Below are 24602 nucleotides of genomic sequence, written 5' to 3'. Positions count from 1 at the left end.
TACATAACTCCACTTGGGATTAAGTTCCTAAAAAGAAGGAATAAAAAATGAATAGCATAGTTACTTCAAAAAAATATCTAACTGATTCTTTTGGCCACAATTAAAATTGGAAGGCCTTATTATCATAGACGATTTAAAGTCTAGAAAGACCAAACCCCCACCCCCCAAAAAAAACATAATAATAATATAAAAAATTAAAACTAAAATTAATTTAAATCTTGATAACTAATTATTTGTGATTCAATAGAAGCTGTTGACCATATTCATGCATTTCTTAACAGGACAAATGAGAATTACAACATCTGAGCTCTGATTTCTGATGAGGTTCTAGATAACTAGAAGTCCGAAATCATAAACAATGAGCCTATGCCATACAGTCATAACACATGCATGAGACAAGACAACTCCTATAAGCACAACAAACCCAATTCTGTAAAAATCTACTGTCCATTTTACAATATGGATCTACGAAGAAATCCAGTGGTGACTTGAATCTAAAAATGATGGGATTAGAAAAAATTACATTGGGACAGTTCGTGCCTTGTACATGCAAATGTAAGCCATATGCCAATCACCTAAGATCAAAAGATAGAAATTCATCAGAATAAACAAAGACAGTTTTCACTTAAGAATAAAATGGCAGTCGTTGATGGGAATGTGATTATAAAAAACAAAAAAGCAAGAATTAGTTTGCAGAATTTTCCCACCACACAAGCCCATTATCCAATCAGGCTAGCTTACCTCCTCCAGAGAGCTTAGTTATATCTTCCTCCCGTTGTGGAACAGGATTATCATCATCAAACTCAATCCATTTCCCTGGAATAAACATTGAGAATTCATCAGTTGAAAAACCCAAGTCGATCCAAATAACATAGTGACAAAACACTGAACAAACTCGTTAGAGAACTTACCACTTTCTTGCTTGACCCATGCAACATAATGCCCTGAATCAGCACTCCTTCCCTTATGGGTGAGCACAGCTACCAAATCATATATTCCAGTTAAATGTGATTTTTTATCTGTAGGACCACCTGGGGCATAAAGCGAGAGCATTAAAGAGTGCACTTTCACAGATGCACTTGCAGTGGAAGGTCAAGTATTAGCACTGGAAACTAGGTGCATTCCCCAGTAAAGACAACTTTGGGAGAGGAAAGTAGCAAATTAAAAATCAGTCATTTATAAATACAAACAGTTTCCATTATATTTAGCATCTCCAAAAAAAATGCAGCAATGGTAGAGTTAACTTTGAAAAATTAAATACAATGAAGGCCGCAATATCATCTTCTATGCACAGAAAGCATCTCTGGCCCAAAATCTTTCACAACATCCAGGAAGCACAGCCAGACACAATAGTAACAAACATTATCAATACAAACTGCAAGTGCAGTCCCCTGGAAGTCAAACACAAAGCATCTCCTGGGGACCCTCGATAAAAGAAAAATAGAAATACCAAAAAAAGATGCTTCAATCACAAGCAGGAGAAATTTAGAAGTTTTCACCTTCTTTGGAGGTAGGCTTTGATGATTCTCCACTCTCATTTGATGGCCTCTAAACAGAAAACAAGAGGGTAAGATATATCAATAATATTCATTGGTCTTATCTATTTGTATTTGCATCCACAATTCAACCATCTACTCACCTCCACATCAGTCATCTTGACATCATTGTCTTTTGAACCCGAGGTCTTCTCCTTGGCTTTCAAACCAGCCTTTTTACCCTCCTCATCTCTTAAAATCTGAGTTATGAGATGTAAAGAATAATCATAATCATCATCAAAACTTTAGCACCCTTACATACTGAGCACTGAAACAAAAGGATAAAAATATACCTGGCGAGGTGCTTCTAATTTTTTGCAAAGATCATCAGAGCAAAAATCGTAGACATCCAGTTGTAATGGGTAATCCACTTTCTAAGAAAGACAGTAATTTTAAAAAGGTAGTATCATATAAACATTAAAAAGTACGGCTTTTATTAACCTTTTTGGGCATGCAGAGCATCCAATCCCTTAAATTAAACAAGCCATTTTACAACCACAGAAACAGAACTTTTGAAGTCACTTCTCATTTGTAACAGAATGAAAAAAAGAAACCCCTATTACCCGTAAAATCTTGGCCTTCTGATTTGATTCCCTCTTCCAGAAAAAACGAACAAACTGAACAGTTAGGTACCTTGAAAACAAATATGTGCCATCAGAAATTTCATTCTTCTAAGAGGAAAAAATTATAAAAATAAAGAGAAATAGCAGAGTTTGAAAAAGGAAATCACAACGTAGGAAAAGCCAAAATGGAAGGTATACCTTGGCAAGGCATTGATACGGGACTCTTTCAGGTAAATTGCACTACGACCCAAGCAGGGAGAAGCCTTCTCCAGTTCAGACTTCAAACCCTATAACCAGTAAGATTAAGATATTACTAATACAGGGCATTTAACACGTGTGTGTGTGTGTGTACTCTCACACACCCAACACAACACAGATATTATTTTCAAGTTGAGGAGTGGGAAGTGATAGGTCGTGCATCTAGTGATGCCACATAAAACTACAGACCGGCTAGTGAAATTGTCTCAAAAGAGAAAGCAGGTTTTATGAAAAGAACCAGAGTAATCAGCTATATTAGCTGAATTTATAGGTTAGTCGCTAACTTGTGAATCATTAGCCACTAGTTGATAAAAAGCATTTCTATTTATTTTGATTTAAATATTCAAGTAATAGTCCATTGTAAGAATTCTACCGTTTATTGTAGTTAAATACAAAGATTTCAATTCTCAAGAGTCTAGTATTTCCACATGGTTGCATTGTCTACTAAAAGCCAGTTTTTTTACCTTCAGATGATAAGCCGGCCATGTTAATCATGAAAAGTTCCTCGGCGATAAGGTTAATACAACTACAAATGCAAGCACAAGCAATAGCTATGAAGCTTTTCTTTTCTACTGTGATATTGTGGCAGATTCAGTGTACTATTGTGTGAAATGGCGCAAAAGGACCCATAGCCAAAACAATTAGTTAGGAATTGAGGCCTGGTTGACAAGGTATTCTATTTGCCAAGGTGGGTGACTAGCACTAAAATGTCTTTAACTCATCTGTAAGGTAGAGACCAGAGGACTGGCATGCAGAACTTCTGCAAGAAAACACTGAAAAGGCAAGATCCTAAAATTGAGTACTGTTGTTATTTATCAATAAGCAAAACCTTCTATAGTCACTATCCTCCAGCAAATGGACAATTAACACTTGATGTAATGACATTGTGCCTATACAAATTATTGTTGCAGTTCACAAAGACGAGCAGCAAGGATTGCGCAAGAAATTTTCTTGGGTTACAGGATTGAGATATCAATAATTTAACAATTTGCATGCACCGATGCATAAATGTTTTGGCTGCTCATTTTGTAAAAATAGATATGAGTATTCTCCTTCCAAATATATATGCCTATTTTATCTTAGAAAAAATATTTTTGAAGAAAAATTGTTTCATTATAAGTTTTCATGCCAATATGAGCAAATGCAATTGGCTGCTACAGTTGATTTACTTTAAATAGGATGACATCTCATATTTAACTTAGATTGATTGCCTTTCAATTGCTAAATTTCCATGTTTTTTAGTTTTCAGGGTACATATGATCAGGGGATATATGAGTTTCTTAAAAGTTTTGGGGGAGGCCATGGCCACTGAGTGGCCTTGTGCCTTGCATTTGGGTCTGTGCAATTGAGAGACAGAGAAGTGGAATCAGATTCATTTTGCAAAGGCTTCCAACAAGACACATGATTATCAAGAGCTAGTTAAGTGCAAGCACAAACCAGACTATTGCAAAGGAATACACAAAGCATTCAACATACCAAAATCAAATAAAAGGAAAAGAATGAAATCCTGGTAACAGAATAATTAGTAAACCTTACATGCTTCAGTCCTTCATGCAAATGGTTCACCTCTTGTGATATGTGGCATTTAAGTGAGTAAACTGATTCTGTCTCTGAGCTTTCTTCACCGCTTTCTTGGCAATGCACCCTAGCAACCAATATCACATACAAAAACTTTGTCAAAGATTGTAGTCCCTAGCCAAATGGAGACGCTCATAATCATTTAAAATGCATCAATGACAATCCAGCAGTAAAAGCAAGCTTAGAAATGTAGCACTTATTCTTTTGCTAAACGTGACTTTAGCTACAATCCAACTGTTATGAAAACAGAGGTGAAGATATCCACCTGCTTACAAGTTCAATGCCAAAAAGTGCCTTGATTGTATCTGGATTTTCACTGCAGGTTATATAAAAGGTCAAAATCAAGAAGGTAAGTATCCATACAGAAACCAAGCATTCTGAATAAGCAACGATATTTAAACCAATAAGTTCTATATAGGGAATTATACTTATACAAAAACAATCTCCAACAAATTTCCGAACTGGAATGGAGTAAAAGTTTTGACTTTTGATGACATCCACTATAGAGCAAAAGCATGCTTCTATGGTCTATGAAGCTCAATTCAACTAAGATATGTGCATGGACAATGTTTCATATTCAGAAAAACACAAAACAAAACTACCTGAAACTCGGTGATCTAAGTGATTGTGAAAGGGTGTATAAAAGTTGTGTCCAACATTCTTCAGCATCCTGTTACATTTCAAAAAATGCATAGATCAACATTACAAGAAATTATATTGTTACAACTGTTATGTTAGGCATATTGATATTTGGAAAAACCTGCTGCATGTAGACTCCATTATGCAATTGACCAAATTGCGGATACTTTTTGCGCAATACCTGCAAAAGTAAATGGGTAAAGTAAAATGCAGTATGCGTTTTCCCCTGTTTCCAAACAGTCAAAGCGCAATAATGCAACAACAATAATTTCAAGGTATGCCAAAATTCAAATATAGGCTTATCATGGTAAACATCAATTGATGGACTGCAAAACTGAAAACCTAATGATGACAATAATGTGCAAGAGTTTGCACTATTAAAGGCAGATAGTTTTGTACATCATTAGGAACTAAACCTGATTATGCTTGCACGGTATTAAGCATGGAATGGGTAATATGAAAGTCCTAATAAATAAGATCAATGTTAACATCCATATAATCAGAGTTCTTTGCCCTGCAACATTCTAGTTTTCTGGAATACATTTCTTCAGCTCAAATCAGTAAGACTCCACATACGTGACAGTTTGTTAAACAATAATATGTTTGAAAAAGGTGCGTCTAACATTCATAGTGAGACTTCATCCCATTTATATGTTGTATTACTAAAAGCTTCTCAAATAGAAAAGATGTCAATAAACGCTGCAAATAATGCAGGAGCAGAGTACAAACCATCCAGAACTGCATAGGTGCCACAGGCTTTACACTTTTATCAAGCTCATTAAATAGTTCTCGAGTCGCAGCTGTCAGCATATGAGATGTATGATCCAAATCACTGCTTTTTTGAGATGGATAGCTGCCCAAATTTCACATTGATAACAATATTTCAGTCATACAAAAGTATCCACATTTGATCTGCAACTTGAAAACTAGTTTCAGAGACATTCACAAAGAGAACTCACCTAACTAAAGCAGACTTCAACTCTGGAACAGAATGCAGGCATTGTACTGTTGAGTTCATGTAGCATGTGTTCCCTAGATTAAAGAGGCCAGCAGTGTGACCCTGTCAGCAGAAACAAATTTAGCATAAAGTGAAACAAGAATATTAAGTGAGAAAAGATCATTAAAATAAAAACAATATCTGGTGACATTAAAGAGGGAAAAAAGAAAACAAACATCCAAGTACTAGATATTCCTAATAAAGGATTGATGAAAATATATATAAATAGCATTGACAATGAAGAATCTAGAAAAGTCTGATTATCAAATATTAATCACTGATAATAGCATAATCCAGAATTTCACTTTTCCATTCCACCAAGGCAATGGCATTCTAACTGACAGTCAATCAAAGGTTTGTCCAGGATGCATAACCAAGGATCATTGTAAATTTGTGCTCTACAAATTGGAGAGAGGGAAGAACAGGTATCAGCACTGTCTTTTTCCATGCATGCAATGATAAGAAAGTAGATAATAATAATAATACTCCGTGTGTTATGCTGACATATTAATAATAGCTAATAAAGCATATGCCAACTCATCTATTCTTTTTATTAACTTTTCAACAATGTCCTTTTAAATGAAAAGTAGTTGGAGAAAAAATGTTGAATATGGTTTTTATTGAGGGAAAAAATAAAAAAGAGAATTAATGCTTTAAATTTTGGATGATATACAGATATGCCATGACTTAGCAGCTAGGAAATGACACTCTTTATGGGACCGACAGATTATAACTTTCAAATTGTAATTATAAACTTGAGTTTATAGCATGCCATGTTGAGTTCTGTGCTTTAGTTCAAGTTCAAGCCCAATGAGAAAGCTTGGAAACAGGTTTAGGGTAGAAATTTGATGGTTTGACAATACAAAAAGAATAATTGGACCTTGCATACATGGAGGCAATGACAGTGAAAATGGACATGTTGATCACAATAAGAGTCTTAGGCTATGAATGAATTTACAGGCATATGCCAGCTCATCCATTTTTTATTAACTTTTCAACAATGTCCTTTTAAATGAAAAGTAGTAGGAGAAAAAATGTTGAAAATAGTTTTTATTGAGGGTCAAAATAGAAAAGAGAGAGAATTAATGCATTAAGTTTTGGATGATATACAGATATGCTACGACTTACCAGCCAGGAAATCACTCTTTATGGGACTGACAGATTATAACTTTCAAATTGTAACTAAGAACTTGAGTTTATAGCATGCCATGTTGAGGTTCTGAGCTTAGTTCAAGTTCAAGCCCAATGAGAAAGCTTGGAAACAGGTTTAGAGTAGAAATTTGATAGCTTGACAATACATAAAAGAATGATCGGACCTTGCATACATGGAGGCAATGATGGTGAAAATGGACATGTTGATCACAATAAGAGTCTTAGGCTTCCTAGAAGGATTATTTGTATGCATGGGCCATTGATGAATGAATTTACAGGCATATCCAAATGAGTCATGTTCTGGTCCACTTCTCTCTCCTTTTTTTTCTTTTCTCTTTTTGTTGATCTTATTTCAAAGGAGCTGGAAGCTCTTCTCTGAATTGCCTTTCTCTCACTTTTCCCTCGTCATTGGTGAACAAGACTGCAACTTACAGTCCAGTAGAAAGGCAAAACTGTGACATATGATTAGAACAAAGCCACACAGATAAATACTGGCTTGGGAATGGAGATGAAGCATGACTTATTTCTTGATAACACAACTAGGCCAAGCCTAGCCAAAGGTGCAATTGGTACAGCTCCATTTGCTTTGCTTGGACCAGGACAAAGCATGGTTTTGTTGTCATTTATCGGTCAAGGCTCAGCTTGTGCAGCAATTATCTGATTGCTTGGAACGCTCACAACTCTCAAAAAAGGCAGACAGATCCATGTCATTTCTGTGGATCCTACAATCTAGGAGCTTTGTTTTATCACAAGGGCAGAACACAGGAAAAGGTAGCAACAACTGGAAAAAAGAATGAATATATATATATATATATGCATGCTTAATTAGTTTGGGTGATATCTCTATAATCAACTACTTTTATGAAAGGCTCACATTCACTTCAGAACCTAATCATTTAGAAGCTGTTTCATTAACCTCCCTTAAGTTTATCAAATTAAAAAATGAATAAAAGAGAGAAGCAAAAAAAAAAAAAATCAATAATTCCTTAAGGGGTGAAAGCTAATAAATTCCATTTGTCAACAGTTTATAACTTCTGATGTCAGTTTTCTACATCGATTAGAATGTTATTATATAAATCAACAAATTCCTTAAAGTGGCACGCCATGAATTCATAGATCATGTGTAGAAGAAAAGGGTTGAAGAAAAATACCACGGCAACCATTTGTTCTTCTTCTGGAAGATCTTCCATAAAAACAGGGCCTTTCTCTGGGGTCTTCACAATCTCATCTGCAGTCCCCATCATCATCAATTTTTGACCCTAAAAGTTTTTTAAGAATGTACACCATTATTTAGCATCATGTCACACAAGAAAAAGAGTTGTGTAGCAGTAAAATAATCATAAAAGACCATTACCTCCTTCACTCCTAAGGTTGCCCAATTGGCATCATCCTGCATTGTCAATCAATGAAGTTAAAGAAGGACAAGTGTATTAAAAGGCAACAAATTCTTAATAACACCTAAAAAATCACAATTAAAATAATATGAATCAAACTGACCACTGCAAGTAATGGATACTTTCAGGTACATTTAGAAAAACATCTAATTACCTTCAGCAAACCACCCTTAACCATAATCTTCTGCCTCTCGGGGGGGACTCCAGTCAAATCATGCAACTGACATTTGAAAACATAAGGGGGCTGGCTAGTGTCAATTTCCACTTTTGGGAACAGCTCCTTTTGCCATTTTACACTCACTGTGCCAATTCATTGGAATCGTTAAAAGAAGAAGAAGCACCAAAATTCTATAACAATTAGACAAATGATAACTGAAAAGGTACAGCTCCGATTTTTCTGCTGAGCTTGAGACATTCTAAAAATGAATTAAAACGACAAAAAGGAAAGCAGAATGCACACTGCCATTGTATAAGATCCACCGCAAGAACTATACGGGTGTTTGAGAGTGTGGTTTGAGAGTGTGATAGCAGTTGCTTTTTAAAGTGTTTTTTTTTTAGAAATGTATCAAAATAATATTTTTTTTATTTTTTAAAATATTATTTTTAATATTAACACATCAAAACGATCAAAAAAATATAAAAAAATTAAATTTAAGGAAAAAAAAATTTTGAATTTTCGTGCTTTATACCGTGTTCCCAAACAGTGTCTAAAAGTGATAACAATGAAAACCGGGACCCACAAATGGCGTCTACACAAAACCAATTCGACTGAATCTCCATCTAAAGCTATTTGGAGTTCTCTATGCCGATCCTTTTCTTGCATTCTATTTTGCTTAAAGAGCCTATAAGCTGCTTGTTGTAACCTCAATTTTTTTGGACAAACTCCCCATTTCATTAATCCTACTGCCAGATTTCTAGCAACAAACACTAATCACTAACTACAAACGTAGCCCAAAAATTAATCACTTATTACAAAGAGTTCCACGATTCTCATAAATTGCCAGAAAAACAAATACTACAGCTATAGCTATAGCTATAAGATATTCTTTCTTTCTCTCCACCCAAAAAATCATCAGAAAAATAAACCAAAAAAAATAATCAGCGATTACCCAGTTCATGAAATTCAAAAATAAACCCCAAAAAAAAATCAAGCGTCAGAATAATGTGTTTTTTGAGAATATCGAGAAATACCTGTCAACATGATTGACTGGTGAGTTTTTGATGGATGCTTGGTTTTTTATTTTCGTGTTTGCTTGAGCAAAAGGAAATCTCTCAGGCTCGTGGATTTTAAGGGGTTTTCATTTCTGGGTTAATATAAGGAGATTTCGGGTCTGGATTCAAATCCGGGTTTGGCTCGATCCACAACACATAGTTATCAAACCCGATCCGGGGTTGACCCGGCCAAGGGACTGGATTCTGGGTTTTATGGGTTAACCTAAAAAGATTAAAAAAATATTTAAAATTTTAATATTTGAAAAAATTTAAAAACAATATATGTGAATATAAGTTGTATATATTATAAATAATGAAGTTTAAAAAGTTTTTTATCTTTTATTAAAAAGATATTATATTGTCCTTTTAAGTTGAAGTATTTAAACCAAAAAACTTTTATTTTATATTGAAAAAACATAATTTTTTTCTTGTGAACATAGAGTATATATATTAAATAGCTTCAAATCTCACATTGAAAAAATAATTGTTTTCTTGTAAACATAGAGTAGATATATTAAAAGATTTCAAATCTCATATTGAAAAGATATTATATTATCTTTTTAAGTTGAAGTATTTAAACCAAAAAAAATTTTATCTCGCATTAAAAAAACTTAATAGAATACATAAAAGTGTTTCAAATCCTATATTGAAAAAATAAAATATTTTTCTAATATTAATATAGTGAATTTTAAAAAGTGTTAATAGCCAGCTAAAAAAATATAAAAAAAAAAGAGATATAAAAAAAAATCACATTTGAAAGAAAAAAATTAGGTCTTGTCTGAATTTGTCCAAATCGATCAGGTTTTATCAGATTGTTGTATTGGCTGGTTTTTTATCTTATTTGAACTGATCCAATTATTAATTTTCAGGTTAATATGGGAGACAATCCAAGTTTAATAACAGTAAAGGAGGTTCTAAGAGAATAATTTTGTTATTTAACATATTTTGTTTTTGTAATTTTCAGGACTAAGAATGACCCTCGGTCGCTTTTTTATTTATTTATATATGGTCCAGTTCCAGTCAAGTCCTTTAGAATATTTTGACTCAAACTATACCCCTACTATTAATTAAATATGATTTTAAACCTTTTATTAATTTATTAGCTTTTGTTAATTGATTTGAATATACTAAAAATAATGAATTATGTTTGCATATACAAACAAGATTAAAAATACGTATAAAATATAAAATAATTTTAAATAAATTAATATTGAATATAATATTTATTTTCAGTGTTAATTAAATATTTTAGAATAAAATGAGATAGAAAATCATGAAATGAAAAATGACTTCTTGTTTTACTTATAAAGTCAAGTGTCAATTAAACATTTTTAGAATAAAATGAGATAGTAAATCATGAAATGAAAAATGACTTCTTGTTATACATATAATATTAGAGTAAAAAAACAGTGCCTAACTTCAGCAAACACAACTCATCGACAGTTACCATGACTTATCAACACTATGAAAATATACTTTCCTAAACTTTTCTCACTATAAACAACTTAACAAGTTTCTGGTACCTTTCATTTACAGGATCGATAAAATAAAAAGAATTATCATAAATATAGAGTTTTTATAAAACATTAACTTTTATTCATGAAAAAGATTCCATAAAGATTATGAGTAGAGTCGGCACATAAAATATATTATTGTTGGGTTCTCGAATATCATACACGCAACGGAAACAATAAAATAAAATTATTCGGAAGTCCTTAGGATCTCGTTAGATAGATCTAGAGTTATTTAAGGATTTATCACTTCAAGATCTGATCTTCTTCGGCTTTAAATAATTCTTTAAAGACTTGTCACAAACCACAAGTCGTTCAATTATCTGGCCTTCAATGGTAATCTACATGAACCACCAATGAGAAATTTATTAAATCTCTATTTAAGAGAGAGGGTTTGTTATACCTAGAGTTCTGACTCTTTATTTTGTAAGTTACGTAATTTTTTGTCTAATAGGCAACAACTAAAAAAAATAAAAGGCATAGCTTACAATTTATAGGGAAATTTGAAAAACTCTATAAATTAAAAAATTATCAATTTGCCCCTTAAATAATATTCATATCTTATTTAAGGATAATTTTAAAAACTTAATCAATCAAGTCTCTATTTTATTATTCTAGGACTAGAATTATAATCTCTGAATTAAATACATTCTAGTGCTTAATTTCTCGAATTATTTTAAATCAAGTCATACTTGATTAATTATCTCAGTTTAATTTTTGACTAATAGTTCTTAATGTATATAACCCATTAGGTTCCTCATATGTTGGCCCAAATATAAATTATAATTCTAATTAAATATAAATAAATAAATTAAACACTTTAATTTATTATCAATTCAACAATTGATTAATTTATATTTAAAGATCAAGTACATTATTTAGCAACGTGTCATGATCCCCAAATATTAGAAAATTATTAATGGTTTGACTTAACCTTTTATTGACCGGTTTCTCAGTGTAATTAATATACTTTTATCAATAATGTTATTATTTAACATTAAAGCATGTAGTATGTATGTTATGTTAAATCATGTTTGTTTTCTATATAATAATCATTTATCGTTTGAATAAATTTGAAACTTTTTTTAAATCTCATTCTACATAAAAAATTGGCTTTGTGGCTTTCTTTAATTTTTTTATGTCATAGCATGGGTCATTAGTTTTGCAGTTTAATCCAAGTTAGCTTGTTTTTTATTACCTAGGTTACATGTCTATCACGATATCTCGGTTGACTTGAGTTATTTTTTATCTAATTTTATACTTTCGAAAGTTTTTTTTTATTTATTTAAAATGTCCTTCTAAACAATGATTATCTGGGGGGAAAGTATATACATGCTGCATAAGACGGGCCAAATCTAGTTAGGCAATTTTTGAAATAATGATCCTGAATTTTTTTGAAACGAGCATCTACGTTTGTGTATGAACGAATTTCTTCAGTTTTTTTTTGTTTTTTTTTTTTCAAACAGATCTTACGAAGTTTCTTCTAACACTCATGCCTCCAAGGGTCTCCAAAGGTGGTCACTATTATTAATTTGATAGGTCCATCCTCAACTCAATAACCCGTTTCTTTGCTGTGATCGAGCCATGGCTCGGAAGATGCATGGAGGTGGTCAGCAGGTCAAATAAATTGCGGGGGACCTTAATGTAGGACCCACTCCACGTTTCCTTAATTCATTGCAACCATCTGATATGTTGAATTATTATTATGTTTTCTTAAGGTACAATCCTGACATGCTATCCAAATTCTAATTTCATTTGACCAGCAAAAATCATGCTGTGATGTACAGTATACATGCATGCATTTCTGGATACCAAGTTCAGAAAGACGGGGTTCTGATGACCTGTCAAGCTTCAATGTCTATTTTTCTTCTTCTTCATCTTCTTCTTTTAAGATAATGTCAAATAATAACTCTGTCCATCTGGCCATGAATTAAAATTAAACTCTTGAAAAATAGTTTTTGAAAAATTATTTTTTAAATTTTTCTGTGTTTGTTTTTTGTTAAAAAAGTTGATCAACAAAAAACACTTTTCAGTCAATAAAAAACATTTTCCTGTCAAAGAAAAATTTAGCATGATTTTCAAAAAAGTGTTTTCCTTTTATTTTGAGCAGAAAACACTTTTTAGAAGTTGTGAAAAATTTAGAAATGCCATGTTATTTGCTGATTATGTCAAATTTGATCAACACTTTTTAGAAGTTGTGAAAAATTTAGAAATGCCATGTTATTTGCTGATTATGTCAAATTTGATCCTCAAACTTTTGATTGCTATATATTTTGTTTGAATCCTTTTTTTTTTCAATTTCATCCCTTAAAATTTGATTTTATATTAATTTTGGCCATTATTTTTATGATTGTTATTTACTTTTCTCTTATATTTTTTTAATTGAAATTTTTTTTATCTATCAAATTTGATTCTTATTCTTTTGATTGTTACTTATTTTATTTAAAATAATTTATGAAATTATTATTATTATTATTATTATTTTAATTTCATTATCTTTCCATTTTTTTGTTTGTTAGATTTTATCTCTATTATTTTGATTATTATTTATTTTATTTGAGATAATTTATAAATTAGATTTTTTTTCAATTTTATTCTCATTCAATTTTTTAATTTGTAAGATTTGTTCCTTATTATTTTAATAAACTTGAAAAAAATATTAATAAGTTATTTCCAGCTCATTTTTCATAACATAACCAAACACTGGAAAGTGTTTTCCAACTTATTTTCCATGACACTATCAAACATCGAAAAATAATTCACTTTTCAAGAAAACTACTTTTCAAAAAGAAACTACTTTCCTGCAAACAAACAAGGTCTAAAAGGCTTCCTAATTTTGGAAGCTCTACTATCCCATGCCATTTATTCTTAATAAATTATACCATAGTATTTCATCTTACTATCATGTATGGTATTCTGTGGTTAGGTTTCTTTTTTTAACATAAAAAAAATATCTTAGTATAACTAATGTTTTTTTAGTAGAAAAAAATTTATATGTGTAGTAGTTGATTCAATATGACACGACCAACTCAATAGGTTCAAAAGTAACCAGGATAATTGATAAAAAAAAAATAGTTTAACTTGAAAAAACTCAAGACAACATCCTTTTAAATAAATTTGCGACTCGGGTCATGAAACCATGATAACCTTGTATATAAAATAAACCAAAACTAATTATGAAACTAATTCTCAATCAACCCAATATTAAAAGATGAAATTAAAAAAATAATTAATTAAAAAAAAAATATGACTCAAGCCAGCTCAAGTTAACCTGTCAAATTCATAACTTGAGTTATGAGGTATGATAACCCTATATAAAATAAATCAAAATAAATTATGAAATCTAATTCTAAATCAACCCAATGTTGAAGGAATAAATTAAAAGAAAATCAATTTTAAAAAAAGACACAAAAAAACAACCCGATTCAACTCGTGTTATTTAACCAAATCCATAACTCGGGTCATGAGATTGAGATAGCCTCATAAAAAGTAAATTAAAAAAAAAAACTCAAGTCACTCTGGGTTAATCTACCAAGCCCATAACTCTAGTCATGAGACTGTGATAACCTCATAGAAAGAAAATCGAACAAATTTTCAATAAACTCATTGTTGAATGATGAAATTAAAATTTTTTTAAAAAAAAAGACATAATAAAATGGCATGAGTCTACTCGAGTTAGCGCGCAAAACCCATGATTTGGGTCATGAGATTAAGATAACCTTATAAAAAATAAAATAAAACAAACGATAAAGTCTAATTCATAATTAACTCAATGTTAAAGGATGAAACTGAAAAAAATATCAATTAAAAAAAGAGACACACAAAATTGAGTCAACCAAATTAACCCACCAAATTTATGACATGGATTATGAGACTGAGATAACCACATAAAAAGAAAATTACAACAAATTATGAAGTCCAATCTCCAATAAATCAGATTTTAAAGGATAAAATAAAAAAATATTTTAAAAAAAGACCATTGTAACGAATAATGTTTTGTAATGATGATTTTGTTAAAAAACAAACATAGATTAAAAAATATATTATTGCAATGAATAATATTTTGTGAGGTAATACACAGTAAAAACACCATAGTTTTTTGTTTTTGTTAATGTTAATATAATGATTTTATTAATCACTTGTATGGCAAGTAAATCACATAAGTGCTCCTATCAATTACTTAGTTCTTTTTGTATATGAGTTTTTTTATTTGTATAGATTTTTCCATCTCATAAAAAAAAACATATGGTAATTTTTATTCTAAATATAGAGATTTTATTAAATTAAAATTAAAAATATATACTTTGTAAAATAATTTAAAATATACAATTCAATTTTTTTTTAAAATAAACTATACTATAATGGATGAATAGTTTGTTAGGTTTTCTAAAAGAACATAAATGCAGTGAAAATGATAATTTTAATTTTTTTGAGAGTTTTATGGATTTTGTAGACAATATAATATTATTTAACGTTATAATTACCTTATGATCAATTCTTTTTTCTAGGGTTTGATTAACCCTTCAAAGTTGGGCTGTGACCCGAATCTCTATATCAAAAATCTTATTTTTTTAGGAGAGTGGAATTAATATACTTTTAAGTGTTAGCTTTTTCTCTATTTGTACTACAATATAACATCTTATTTTAAAAAATCCAAGGCATAACATTTTATTTATAAGAAAACTTAATATCTTAAGATATCACTCTTCTCTCTAAAAAATATCACATATTTTATTTAGAAATGTTTTTAGAAATTTATGCAATATTCAAGTCTCTACTTAATTTTTTAGGTCTAGAATTATAGTCTCTTGTATTAATTACACTCTAGTATTTAATTTCAGAAACTTATTTATAATTAATTCATACTTGATTAATCACCACAATTTAATTTTTTACCAATAATTCTTAATGTTGTGACTTATTTGGTTTCTAATAAGTTAGTTATAAATCATAATTATAATTAAAACAAAATTAGATAAATTAAACAATTTAAGTTATTATTAATTCAATAAATTGATTGTTTTATATTTGAAGATCAAGTTATGTGAACCTCGTGATCACGTGGTCACATAACCCACAATTAAGATTGAGATCTGATCTCAGAAAGCCAAAAGAGGTCTGATAGTTATGTGATACAATAGAAACTCACCTCAAGACACCAATATTATTGAAATAAAGTTGAATAACGCCATAAATCCAACTAATCTTTGATAAGTCAGATTTAGTTCATTCAAAAACCAAAGAATGCAAGAATCTCTCTTACACGTTAAAATGAAAAGTTCAGAAGTATTATTCATCAAAGGTGCTGAAATTTAGGTTTTACACGTGTTTAAATAGTTTTGAGAAATTAACTCTAATGAATCTACTCTTGTGGGCTGAATTGACCCTCTTACAAAAAATAACCCAAAAATTTTACTAGTAAAGCTCAAATCCTAATTCAAATAAGCATTGGATCTTAGCTAAAAACAAAGTATTAATTAAACCAAAACAAGCTTTGAGTTGTAGCTAACAAAATAAAATTAAATCTTATAAGGCTAAGTTTTGTTTTGCTATGAAAAGAAAAGAAAAACATTGTAGGTCTGATACAAGATTTATTTATAGCTTATAATGTTGCGTAATAATCCTAGGAATTAAAAAAGAAGTTGTCACCCTTTAGGTTTTCAAATTAGAACAAGATTTTGATCCTAGCCCTGTATTTATCATTTTTTTGGAAGGAAAAAAATGTTGTTTTTAATGCTTCTCTTTACTGCCTCCTGGTATCCTTCTAATACTAGGAAATACAATTAAGTTGCTGAATTATTCTCCTTCCACATGTGTTTTCTAAGTCAGTTTTGATTTCTTTGTTTTCTTTGTTGTGTTTTCTTCTCTTTTGACAAGGAAATAAAATAAAAATAATAAATCATAGTATTTAAAGGAAATAATTAATATTTTCACACATAATAAGAAATTCAAAACTAGTTAGAAATCTATAAAATACATAAAAAAAATCACAAAATAAAACTAGCTGAAACTGATACAAAAATTGACAATCTTGTGTTGAAACTTCATAACCTATAGAAGGGTGGATTGTGTCCTTTTTTTTTCACTGCCATTTGACCCCTGCTCTACCGCCAAGGAAGAAGAAGACGGCTACAATTTTGAGGACATGCCACCTTGGAAATTGTGGGTCCCCAGGTTCAAAAGACTCTCTCTCTCTCCCCCGCGTTTGCATTGCCAGGTCATTTTTTAATACCCTATAATAATAATAATAAACCAAAAATTAATTTCTGTCCCTCCCTAAAATAAACAAACCAGCAATTAAAAACCAGAGAAAATTAAATTAATACAAGTGATTACTGATTCGTTTCCTGAGAAAAAAAAAAAAGAAAAAAGAGAAAAGAGAGAGAAGTAGCTGCTCTGTCCCTGAATTTATTGGTTTGTTCTTCCTGATTTTCCAAAGGAGAGCCTATTTTCCTTTCCTTTTCTCTCTTTTCTTATTTGATAGAAACAACAAATTATTGTTCCTCTCTCTTAAACAGCCTTTCTTTTCTCTACCTCTTAACACTCTCTCCCCTTCTTTCTTGATCTGCAACTATTTAGCTCCAGGTTTGCTTATGCACCTGCTCAAATGGGTCATTGTCATTTTTGCTAAAGATGGACCTGCCTCCTGATTCCAGGTACCCTCCTTTTATTTTCCTCTTGGCGTTCTTGATTTCCTTGTTTCTTGTTTATTGGCCTTTTCTTTCTGTAACGTTCTCGAAGATCATTGGCTTCTCTTTTTTGTTTTTGGTTTTCGTTTCTTGTGGAGTTTAAGGTTGTGCCTGTGTCAAAGATTGTTCTTTTTTAGCTGGAAGATTTCCTAATAATTGTTCTCTTTTTTGAGTGTTTGTGGTCAATTTTTTAGATCTTCTGTAAATTTCCTAGCTTTAAATGAATGCGGATTAGTTCTTATGTGTATCCTTATGTTTGTGTGAATATTCATTCATTTCCTTTGGGGTTTCAAATTTGCAAAGTCTGGGGATAAAATATTTGACGAATCCATATTTGAATATGATTGCCCTTTATGGGATGTGGTGTTTTTGAATTCTAACGAATGAAGTATGATTCTTTTATATTGGAGCTGAGTTACAACAATGATGTTATGTACTGTTGCAAGTTGTCCATTGCATCTGCTTTGCAGCTGATTTCCTACACTTTGTTTGTTAAATTAGGCCTTAGAAGAAGGAATTGCCTATAAGCAAAGACCAATTGGTATCTGCATTTAATAAAGATTTTGGGGGTTGTTCTTTTTGGTATATTGAATCACCTTTAAGTGTTTTTGAGATCAAGTTTTGAGAGATGACACGGGGAAGGATAAGAGCAAGGCTCCGGCGGAGCCATCTCCACCCATTCTCTTGCTTAAGGCCAAATGCCAACAACAACGAGGGGCCACATCCATTGTCAGGGCCTGGGTTCTCCAGAATTGTTCATTGCAACCGACCTGATAGGCACCTGAAAAAACCCTTGAAATATTGTTCAAATTATATATCTACCACCAAGTATAATATAGTCACATTCTTGCCCAAGGCTCTGTTTGAGCAGTTCCATCGGGTTGCTAATTTCTACTTCCTAGTGGCCGCAGGTCTTTCACTTACAGCTGTTGCCCCATTCTCTCCTGTGAGCATGATTGCACCATTGGCTTTTGTTGTCGGTATTAGTATGTTAAAAGAAGCTCTAGAAGATTGGCATAGGTTTGCGCAGGATATGAAGGTTAATAATCGGAAAGCTAGTGTTCATAAAGGGGATGGGGTTTTTGGTTATAAGCCATGGCAGAAGATTCAGGTTGGTGATGTGGTGAAAGTGGAAAAAGACCAGTTTTTCCCAGCAGATTTGCTTCTATTGTCAGCAAGTTATGATGATGGGGTATCCTATGTGGAGACTATGAACTTAGATGGTGAGACAAACTTGAAGGTTAAGAGATCGTTGGAGGTAACCTTGCCTTTGGAGGATGATGAGGCTTTCAAGAACTTTACGGGAATAATAAAGTGTGAAGATCCAAACCCCAGTCTTTACACGTTTATTGGTAATTTTGAGTATGAACGACAGGTTTATCCTCTTGATCCTAGTCAGATTCTTCTTAGAGATTCAAAGCTCAGGAATACAGCTTATGTATATGGAGTTGTGATATTCACTGGTTTTGATAGCAAAGTCATGCAGAACTCAACAAAGTCTCCTTCAAAAAGGAGCAAAATAGAGAAAAAAATGGACAAAATTATATACATCCTTCTCAGCCTTCTTTTACTGATTTCATCCATTAGCTCAATTGGCTTTGCTGTGAAGATAAAGCTTCAAATGCCAGACTGGTGGTACATGCAACCCAGGAATCCTGATAATGATAGTCTCTATAACCCTGATCAGCCCAGCAAGTCAGGACTAGCTCATCTCGTTACTGCCCTCATCCTTTATGGGTATTTAATACCCATTTCTCTCTATGTCTCAATTGAGATTGTGAAGGTGTTTCAAGCAAGGTTCATTAACCAAGACATACAGATGTATGATGAAGAATCTGGCAATACTGCTCAAGCACGAACATCAAACTTAAACGAGGAGTTAGGTCAGGTTGACACGATCCTCTCTGATAAGACTGGCACCTTGACCTGTAATCAGATGGATTTTCTGAAATGTTCCATTGCTGGTACTGCATATGGTGTACGTTCAAGTGAAGTTGAACTTGCTGCAGCAAAACAGATGGCTATGGATCTTGAGGAGCAGGATACACAAATAACTAATGGTTCGAGGTATAGAAAAAGTGCACATAATTCATGGGAGGATAGCAGAGGAGGTCCAGAAATTGAACTTGAGAGTGTTATTACTTCTAAAGGTGAAAATGGTCAGAAGCCAGCAATAAAGGGATTTAGTTTTGAGGACAACAAGCTCATGAATGGAAATTGGTTGAAAGAGCCCAATACAGAGGTCATTTTGCTATTTTTCAGGATACTAGCAATTTGTCAGACAGCTGTTCCTGAGCTGAATGAAGAGACTGGTATGTTTACATATGAAGCAGAGTCACCTGATGAAGCGGCCTTTCTTGCTGCGGCAAGAGAATTTGGTTTTGAATTTTGTAAACGAACTCAATCAAGTGTGTTTATTCGTGAAAAATATGCACACCCAGGACAATTGATTGAAAGGTGAGGTTGCAAATTGACAATTCCCTGTTTATATATGCCTTTTTCCCATCACTTTAATAAAAGGTATCTTAACATCTTAAATGTATCCTGGGAATCTTGCAGAGAGTTCAAAATTCTCAATTTGTTGGAATTTACAAGCCAAAGGAAGCGAATGTCTGTCATCGTGCGGGATGAGGATGGTCAAATTCTACTCCTGTGCAAAGGTGCTGATAGGTTAGGCCTGCAACTGTCTCTTACTTGGTCTATTCTAATCTTTAGCAATCGTTAAAGCATCCAGAACCTTCTCCTGTGGCCTTAATAGGAAATTTAGGGGAAAAAAGAAGTAATTTATTGCATTGTAATGCTTTCTCCTGCTTGAATTATGCAGTATAATATTTGATAGATTATCAAAGAATGGAAGAATGTATGAAACAACCACTGCTAAGCATTTGAATGACTACGGAGAAGTTGGGTTGCGTACATTGGCACTTGCTTATAAAAAGCTTGACGAGTCTGAGTATTCAGCATGGAACAATGAGTTTGTCAAAGCCAAAACTTCTATTAGTGCTGACAGAGAAGCAATGCTTGAGCGAGTTGCAGATATGATGGAAAAGGATCTGATTCTTGTTGGTGCTACTGCTGTGGAAGACAAATTGCAAAAAGGGGTACATGATAAGATTGTCTTAGAGACATAATTAAGATGTTCCTTTTTGTTTTGTTTCTACTTATTTCCATTTTTTTTCTCTCAAGGTGCCCCAGTGCATAGACAAACTTGCACAAGCTGGTCTCAAGATTTGGGTTTTGACAGGGGATAAGATGGAAACTGCAATCAACATAGGGTTTGCCTCTTAAGATTCTACATACAAGTTTCTTGTAATTTATGTTTACTATTTCAGAAGCTATAAATTTCTGCTTGTGCATGATGCAGATTTTCATGTAGTTTACTCCGTCAGGGCATGAAGCAGATCTTCATAACTGTAATGAACTCAGATGCAGTCGCCCAGGAATCAAAGCAGGTGAAATACTAGGTGAAAGAGTACAGCATTTTCCTTTTAGGGACTTGATTTCCTTTCATGCCTGAGATTTTTGCAATTCATCGTCACACAGGCTGTGAAAGAGAACATTTTGATGCAAATCACCAATGCCTCTCAAATGGTCAAGCTGGAAAAGGATCCGCATGCTGCATTTGCATTAATTATTGATGGAAAAACTCTATCCTATGCTCTAGAGGATGAAATGAAGCATCAGTTCTTAGCGTTGGCTGTTGTCTGTGCATCTGTCATATGCTGTCGTGTATCTCCCAAGCAGAAGGCACTAGTATGGATTTTTTACCTTAATCAGTGGGCTTTCTTCCAGATTGTATTTTCTTGTCTTGAATCATGAAACTGACAATGCCTTTACAAAGAAATACACATCTCTTTGTTGTGTTTTAATTTATTCAATCTGCTGATATAGGTAACAAGATTAGTAAAGGAAGGAACTGGAAAAACCACGTTAGCGATAGGTGATGGTGCAAACGATGTTGGGATGATTCAAGAAGCTGACATTGGAGTTGGTATCAGTGGGGTGGAAGGCATGCAGGTTGGTAACATATCTAACTGATTCCTTCGGCATGCAGCATCTACAAAATGATATTGCCTTTTTCTCTGAGAAGAAAACTTGGAGACATTCTATGTTTGCGTGCTGTTATTTTCAGCTGTTTCTGGGCAGTATCTGTAACTTTTCTTTTTGCAGTTTCCAAATTTCATGTCTTGCAGATTTTGAAATTGGGTTGGACATGTGTGACATAATACTTGTCTTCCATCTTTGGTCTTAAATTGGAACTGAGATCAAAATATTATGCTGAGCTTTTATTTTATTTTCTGCCTTCCAATTTCACCACTTTCTCATAACTTCTTGTGGTTGTCTAGTGAAGAAACAGTGCATCAAGTTTTACTTACATATGCAAGCTTCTTAATATTCCAGTGAAGCTTATGTGTTTTCTAATGGATTTACAGGCTGTGATGGCAAGTGATTTTTCTATTTCCCAGTTTCGGTTTCTTGAAAGACTTTTAGTAGTCCATGGACACTGGTGCTACAAGAGAATTGCTCAGATGGTAATAATCAAGAGACTATCTCATATTTCCCTTTATCATTTGTATTTTTGTATCCACTGCACGGACAGGTGTGCGCCGCATGCTTAGTTGATCTCCTTTTGTTGTTTCATTAAATGGGTTCTTTTGCTTTCAGATTTGCTATTTTTTCTACAAAAATATAGCATTCGGCCTTACCCTTTTCTACTTTGAGGCATTCACAGCCTTTTCTGGGCAATCAGTTTACAATGACTGGTACATGCTATTGTTCAATGTCATTCTTACCTCGTTGCCTGTCATATCACTTGGAGTTTTCGAACAAGATGTGTCTTCTGAGGTCTGCTTACAGGTTTGTCCCATTAATCACTTGGCTATTTTTGTGCAACTTTCCCCATTTACCAGTTATCTCTCTGCCATGATAATAATGTTATTTCTTCATTCTGCAGTTCCCAGCATTGTATCAGCAAGGGCCTAAAAATTTGTTTTTTGATTGGTATAGAATACTTGGGTGGATGGGTAACGGTCTCTATACCTCTCTCGTCATTTTCATCCTCAATATCATGATCTTTTATAACCAAGCATTCCGCGCTGAAGGCCAAACTGCTGATATGGCTGCCATGGGTGCTACTATGTTCTCTTGCATAATCTGTGCTGTAAACTGCCAGATTGCTCTCACAATGAGCCACTTTACATGGATACAACACCTCTTTGTCTGGGGAAGCGTCGCCACTTGGTACTTGTTTCTATTACTTTTTGGGATGTTGCCTCCATATTATTCAGAGGATGCCCACAAAATTTTAGTTGAAGCTCTTGGTCCAGCACCTATCTACTGGTGTACCATCCTCTTGGTAACAGTCGCATGTATTCTGCCCTACCTTGCTCACATATCATTCCAAAGATGTTTCAATCCGATGGATCATCATATCATCCAAGAAATCAAGTACTATAAGAAGGATGTTAAGGATCAACACATGTGGAGAAGGGAACGATCCAAGGCAAGACAAGAAACCAAGATTGGGTTCACAGCGAGGGTAGATGCAAAGATCAGACAACTGAAAGGGAAGCTGCAGAAGAAGTCTTCAACCTTGATCTTGCCAAATCGTATGCCTTCCCCGTGTTAATGAAGTCCATTATTTTTTCTGTTTGCTTTTGGAAAATTTGTAGGGTTTTTTGGCCTTCTGCAGTTGCTTCCATAGCCTTTTTTATTAGTTTCTTAGTAATTCTTTATCCAGTTATAGTGGGTTCGTGCAAGTCCCCAGTTCATTACACAAAAAGCAATCTGAGTATTGTATGTACACTAACTGTATGATTTGAGAAGTTAAACTGCTTGTGACAATAGTTGAGAGATTTAACGCTTTTGCTTCCTCGTCTTCACCCTGTAACTTCCGATATAAAGAATATACCAGTAATTATGTTCTGTGAGTTGATTAACATTTTTGAATCTGCTATTTACTTTATCTTTTCTTGACATTCTTTCAACTTACAGTAGTTTAGCAATGGAGATGGCTCTTCGTCTTGCTGGTTAATAAATTTGTAATTACCACTGACAAATAAGGGAGCAAGAACACGGGGACCATTAATACAGGTGCTCCTTGCAGGCGAAGAAACTGATGAATAAAATTGATTTAAAGACGCGAAAATCTCTTTTTTAAAAGTGTTTGTTTATCCCATAATTCCCATTGAAAAAAAAAACACCGCCTTTGGATACAATCAAAGGTCATAGACATTCTTTACTACTCGAAAACAAAGACTGGAACATTTCACTCCTTTACTCGCTCTCAGACCCTAAAAAGCATGTGGACTGGACTCTCTTGATGACAAAACTTGGGGTTAATGGTTCATGAAGGCATTCCTGTTTGTTTTTGCGATTTTGTAAGAAAGAAAACCTGCACACATTGTCTCTCCCCGTCTATGATCGGTCCATGAAGGCATGATGAAGAGTTAAAATCAAAGAGTCCCACTGCGGTCCCATGACAACCTAACTTTTAATAATCAAGTTAAATTTTAATTAATTTGATAATACTATAAAAAATAAAATAATAATAAAAAAAAAATAAAAAAATATTGTTTTGGACAAACACGTGAAATTCATGACTTGGACATGAAATATGTCAAGATTTCATATTTATCTTGCATTCCAAATCATGAGGTCATGATACTTTGATAGAAAAATACTGACAAAAAATAAAAATGAAATTGCATAAATTAAGAGAAAAATATAAATCAAGATATTTAATAGTGCAATACGAGTTATTTAACTGGTGTGTTTAATGAATCTGTTTATTAAAATCAATTTGTAATAGAAATTGATAGACACATAAAATATATTGAATAAAAAAAAGGAAAAAAAATAATATATAAGGTTGCATATAATATTATAAAACAAATTTTTTTAGTTTATAAAAAAATTTAATTTATATGAAATATATATAAAACAATTACAAATGAATCATATTAACCTCATGAAAAATTAAAAACACTTAATATAATTAAAATATAATCGCTATTTAAAAAAGACTAAATAAGCTAAAAAAATGACATAGGAGAGGTATTAACTAAAAAAAAT

At 32.6% G+C, this 24602-nt stretch overlaps 2 protein-coding genes across 3 annotated transcripts; one reads left to right on the top strand and one right to left on the bottom strand.

Annotated features, from left to right (window-relative positions):
• Window positions 1–206: 206 nt before the first annotated feature.
• LOC133680424 (ubiquitin carboxyl-terminal hydrolase 7-like) lies at window positions 207–9458 on the bottom strand. 2 transcript variants are annotated; one of them, XM_062103370.1, is made up of 18 exons: window positions 9308–9458; window positions 8271–8416; window positions 8077–8112; window positions 7874–7981; window positions 5533–5633; window positions 5303–5426; window positions 4695–4754; window positions 4537–4604; window positions 4200–4250; window positions 3893–4001; window positions 2297–2385; window positions 2099–2168; window positions 1829–1909; window positions 1640–1735; window positions 1500–1548; window positions 912–1031; window positions 742–816; window positions 207–575 (listed from the first exon to the last, which is right to left on the bottom strand). In XM_062103370.1, exons 1-18 carry the CDS (start codon window positions 9315–9317, stop codon window positions 520–522), a joined length of 1449 nt encoding a protein of 482 aa, XP_061959354.1. In that variant the 5' UTR covers window positions 9318–9458; the 3' UTR covers window positions 207–519. The 2 variants fall into 2 exon arrangements, with proteins under 2 accessions (XP_061959354.1, XP_061959365.1); XM_062103381.1 differs by having other exon boundaries at window positions 912–1019.
• Window positions 9459–17177: 7719 nt separating this feature from the next.
• LOC133670376 (probable phospholipid-transporting ATPase 4) lies at window positions 17178–23467 on the top strand. The gene is made up of 11 exons (XM_062090867.1): window positions 17178–17495; window positions 18030–19985; window positions 20088–20198; window positions 20353–20629; window positions 20715–20803; window positions 20893–20980; window positions 21072–21281; window positions 21420–21545; window positions 21962–22060; window positions 22194–22385; window positions 22483–23467. The coding sequence occupies exons 2-11, from the start codon at window positions 18157–18159 to the stop codon at window positions 23155–23157; spliced, it is 3696 nt and encodes a 1231-aa protein (XP_061946851.1). The 5' UTR covers window positions 17178–17495; window positions 18030–18156; the 3' UTR covers window positions 23158–23467.
• The last annotated feature ends 1135 nt before the right edge of the window (window positions 23468–24602 follow it).

Source organism: Populus nigra, chromosome 1 (genome assembly GCF_951802175.1).
Source record: "Populus nigra chromosome 1, ddPopNigr1.1, whole genome shotgun sequence".
In the NCBI taxonomy this organism is placed as follows: domain Eukaryota; kingdom Viridiplantae; phylum Streptophyta; class Magnoliopsida; order Malpighiales; family Salicaceae; genus Populus; species Populus nigra.
Note: the sequence above shows the minus strand (reverse complement) of the source record. Positions and strands in the feature narration are given on the sequence as shown.